Source organism: Vigna umbellata, chromosome 5 (assembly GCF_029865625.1).
Source record: "Vigna umbellata cultivar VRB3 chromosome 5, Vumbellata_1.0, whole genome shotgun sequence".
Taxonomy (NCBI): Eukaryota; Viridiplantae; Streptophyta; class Magnoliopsida; order Fabales; family Fabaceae; genus Vigna; species Vigna umbellata.
Genome location: NC_142169.1, coordinates 22,710,379 through 22,714,681, shown reverse-complemented (window position 1 = coordinate 22,714,681; position 4,303 = coordinate 22,710,379). Strand labels below are relative to the sequence as shown.

Below are 4,303 nucleotides of genomic sequence, written 5' to 3'. Positions count from 1 at the left end.
ACGCGCGTACGCCTGTTTTTCAGTTGGTACATTTTAGCAATGTGTAGCGGATTTTAGTAGAAAAAATATCCTTATATATCATGGATTCTAAGTTTTAAGATTAAGGGTATTTTAATAATTTTCATTCTCAAAACTTAAAAAAAAAAAAAAAACCCCAAACCCTTACTCACCTCTCTCATTCCTCTCAATCCTTTATCTTTCATCTCTCTCACTCCAACCTTTTCTCTGTCATCCCTATTGTACCCCAATTGAAAAATCAGAAACACTTGCCTTTAAAAAATTTGTCTTTGTAAAGAGTTGAGTCATTGACATATTTACCTTCAGGCAAAGGTTCATTCAAGATCTCTTCAATTTCACTATCTTCACTAACCTCTCTAATTTTATCTGCATAGGTTGAATCATCATCTCTAAAAAAACCTTCAGGCCAATTACCAATTCTTTCGGATGTCATTATGCTTGTGAAAATTAGATAAAATTATATACAACAAAAATTATAAAATGAAAACTCATTATAAAGTCATTTTTTGTAAGAAATTGTTTAACAACGAGTGTTTCTGATTTTTTTTCCAGGCCAATTACCAATTTCTTTGATGTCATTATGCTTGTGAAAATTAGATAAAATTAGATAAGACAAAAATTATAAAATAAAAACTCATTATAAAATCATTTTTTGTAAGAAATTGTTTAACAGCGAGTATTTCTGATTTTTTCCAGGTCAATTATCAATTCCTTTATGCTTGTGAAAATTGGATAAAATTAGAAAAGACAAAAATTATAAGATGAAAACGTAAGATTGTTTAACGGCAAGTGTTTCTGATTTTTTTCAATTGGGGCTACAGTAGGGATGATAGAGAAAAAATTGGAATGAGAAAGAGGAAAAAGAAAGGGTTGAGAGAAATGAGAGAGGTGAGTAAGGGTTTGGGGGTTCTTTTCTTTTAGTTTTGAGAATGGAAATTATATTATAATCCATGATATATAGGGATATTTTTGTCTACTAAAACCCGGTACACATTGCTAAAATATACCAACTGAAAAACAGGCGTACGCGCGTTAGCAAACCCCATATATATATATATATATATATATATGTATTAATGTCCACTGTTTTAAAAGGATTCGAGTCATTTTGTTGACAACTATGCTAAATTGAATATTCAGTAATAACGGAAATTATCATTTTAATCTTTTAAGAGTTACCTGATGTACCAAGGATTTAATATTTCAATTACAATGGTTGTTTTGTTCAATTTCGTAACATTGTGATGTTCATATTTGGACACACTGAAGTGACAAGAGTGACGGAGTGGAAACGGCCGAACAAGAACCAATTAGTGTGTTATATTATTATTATCGGAATTAATTAAAATAGTTAATATTATTGCTAATTATATTTTAATAATAGATTAGATGACTTTTGAAGGAGACGATTCCCTCCTTTTCCTGGATTTCTGGTTAACTCTGTCATCTCTTTCTTTCCACGCTATATCCTCTCAATTCAACCCAAAAAAACATTCTCTCTCAAAATTCATATTCGATTTTCAATTTGTGAAGGGAAGGAGAGAGGGGGAGAGAGGGAGAGAATTCGTTTTCTCTCCTCTGCGTTGGGTAAAGCTTAATTTGGATGGGGACTCCGGAATTTCCAAATCTCGGCAACCATTGTTCTGTTTCCGATTGCAGGCAGCTTGATTTCTTGCCCTTCACATGCGATCGCTGTGATCAGGTTTTTCATTTCTCTCTCTCTCTTTTTTTATTTTTTATTAATTTATATGCTCATATTCTATCTATTTCATCATTACATTGCATAGTTATATGATTGCATTGAATCATTTATATTTCCGCGTTTTTACCTGTCAAATTTCAGTTTCAAATTTTCGCATGAATGAAAGGAACATAATTAGAAGATCTAGTAATGGTGTTTCTAATGCTTATTCTCTATAGAAATTTATCTTATCATTAATAAAGATGATTTTGTTTTGTGTCGTGACTCAAAATCAAGTAACTGGTAGAATTGTGGATTTCTATTCTTCTGGTTTACAATTACACTTTCACTTCTTCTCTTCAATTTCCTCAATTTTTTGTGAATTTCTTTGTTTCTTTTTTGTGTGTATTTGATCCTATCGAGCAGAGGGTCTTGTTGAGTAAAGGCATTGATTAGGAGATTTATAAATATAAAATTTTATTGTCAGATAAAATTTTGTGTTACTTGAAAAGAATGCAATAAAACTTATAACAATTTATGAACTCTTTGGTTGAGCTAACACATGCACAATTTCTTGCAGATATATTGTTTGGAGCACCGAGGTTATATTGAGCACAAGTGCACAAAGCCCAACAAAGAAGATGTCAAAGTTGTCATATGTCCCCTTTGCGCAAAAGGAGTTCGCCTCATTCCAGATCAAGATCCCAACATGGCTTGGGACCATCATGTTAACATTGATTGTGATCCATCAAATTACGAAAAAGTGACAAAGAAGAGAAAATGCCCTGCCCCTGGATGCAGAGAGGTATTGGTATTCTCCAACACCATCAAGTGCAGGGATTGCCTGGAAGACCATTGTTTGAAGCACCGGTTTGGCCCTGATCACAAATGTTCTGGTCCCAAAAAATTAGAGACAAGTTTTTCATTCATGAGTTTATTTAATACGATTAAAAAAGAGGAGCCAAAGCCCACTTTAACTTCGACGGCATCATCTAAGTGGACTTCAAGCTTTCTCAGCGTGGCTTCTAACATTCGTGCCTCAGCTGAAGCGAGCATGTCAAAATTGAGCAATGAAATTAACCATGTTTGGCTGGCAGCAAGGGATAGTGCGGGACCGAACAGTGGCAGTGGAAATAAAAATGACCTTCAAGAGGAATCTTGCACTCAATGTGGTGTAAAGTTTTCCTCTGCCATTTCTTTGGTGGATCATGTGCAACAAGTTCATGAAAGCAATGGGAAACCAGTAGGGGTTAAGAAGATTGAGGCATGCCCCAAGTGTAGTGGAGGGTTTGTTGACCCGGTATCCCTAGTGGAGCATGTTGAGAGAGATCATGGTGGTGGTTCTGGGGCATAGAAAATTCAAGTTTTTTAATGAATTTTCTTTTTATACGTATTATTCAATCACCATTTTGTTCTGTTTTATAGCAGAAGAATGTGAATACTAATTTGAAAATGAGGCTAGATTTGTTCCCAATGGTCTTGTAGTTATGTCATTATTTAATGTCTAGATCACTATGTCATTTCTTCAAACATTATACCTTCATGTTTAGAATCAATCGAATGGTTTCGTTTCGGCCTGTTTCTCAATTCAATCAAAATATTTTTAAATATATAAAATTTTGATATATCAGTGACTGAAATTTAGCTAGATTTTCATATGAAAATATGAAATCTCCTTTTCTAATTTCCGTATCTGGAAAGTCCTTATTTTTTCAATGTTCGCTCTCTCATCCTATTTTTATAAATAATTAAAAATATTTTACTATTACAACTTTTAATTACAATAACAACAGTATTTTTCTTATTGAAATTATTAAACATCAAACTATAAAAAATATTTGTTGTCATCATATTTCTTTTTAGTTTTTTCAATGAAGATGATTCCATGTTTCGTATTTCAATAAACTTTACATTGGAAATTACTGACCTAATACAAATAGAGTTCATTTCCGTGTATAAATATATTAGATAACATATTAAACAGGTTAAATATGTTTTTAATTTTAAATATTGTTTTGATTTTAAAATTAAAGAAATTAAATTTATTATTTTAAAATATTAATTATTGGTTTAATTAATAATTTGTTTCCTATATTTAAATTTATAATTCATTTTTATCTATATTATTTTTTCAATTAAATTCAATATTTATTATAAAGATTTTTTTAAAATTAACATTATTCAGATTATATCAAAATTTGAAAAGTATATCATGTCAAATGATTTAAAATGTATAACAGGTCAAAATTTAGATACACATATAAAACCATAGGAATATTAAAGTAGATGATAATTTAGATTTTAATAATTAACAAATTTTAAATCGTATTAATATCTTTTTAATGAAAAAAATCAAATTGATATTTTAAAAAAAATATAAAATCATATTGAGTTTTTTAAAAAAAACAACAAAGATTCAATAATCAAATTATTAATTAAACCTAAATTATTCTAGTTATATAAAAGCTTTACAACTTTATCATACATTTATATATATATATATATATTATATATATATATATATATATATATATATATATATATATATTTGTGTGTGAACGAAACTTCCCTTTTTAACTTATTGTTTTGACGTGGTGTACCATT

At 29.9% G+C, this 4,303-nt stretch overlaps 1 protein-coding gene across 1 annotated transcript; it reads left to right on the top strand.

Annotated features, from left to right (window-relative positions):
• The first annotated feature begins 1,452 nt into the window (after positions 1–1,452).
• On the top strand, positions 1,453–3,276 carry LOC124846340 (zinc finger AN1 and C2H2 domain-containing stress-associated protein 13-like). The gene is made up of 2 exons (XM_047323577.2): positions 1,453–1,720; positions 2,280–3,276. Exons 1-2 carry the CDS (start codon positions 1,622–1,624, stop codon positions 3,051–3,053), a joined length of 873 nt encoding a protein of 290 aa, XP_047179533.1. The 5' UTR covers positions 1,453–1,621; the 3' UTR covers positions 3,054–3,276.
• The last annotated feature ends 1,027 nt before the right edge of the window (positions 3,277–4,303 follow it).

Excerpts from the sequence above, each read along its gene's own strand:
- LOC124846340 (XM_047323577.2), top strand. The coding sequence starts at position 1,622 with ATGGGGACTCCGGAATTTCCAAATCTCGGCAACCATTGTTCTGTTTCC. Across the intron at positions 1,721-2,279 it reads CATGCGATCGCTGTGATCAG|ATATATTGTTTGGAGCACCG; the intron begins GTTTTTCATTTC and ends AATTTCTTGCAG.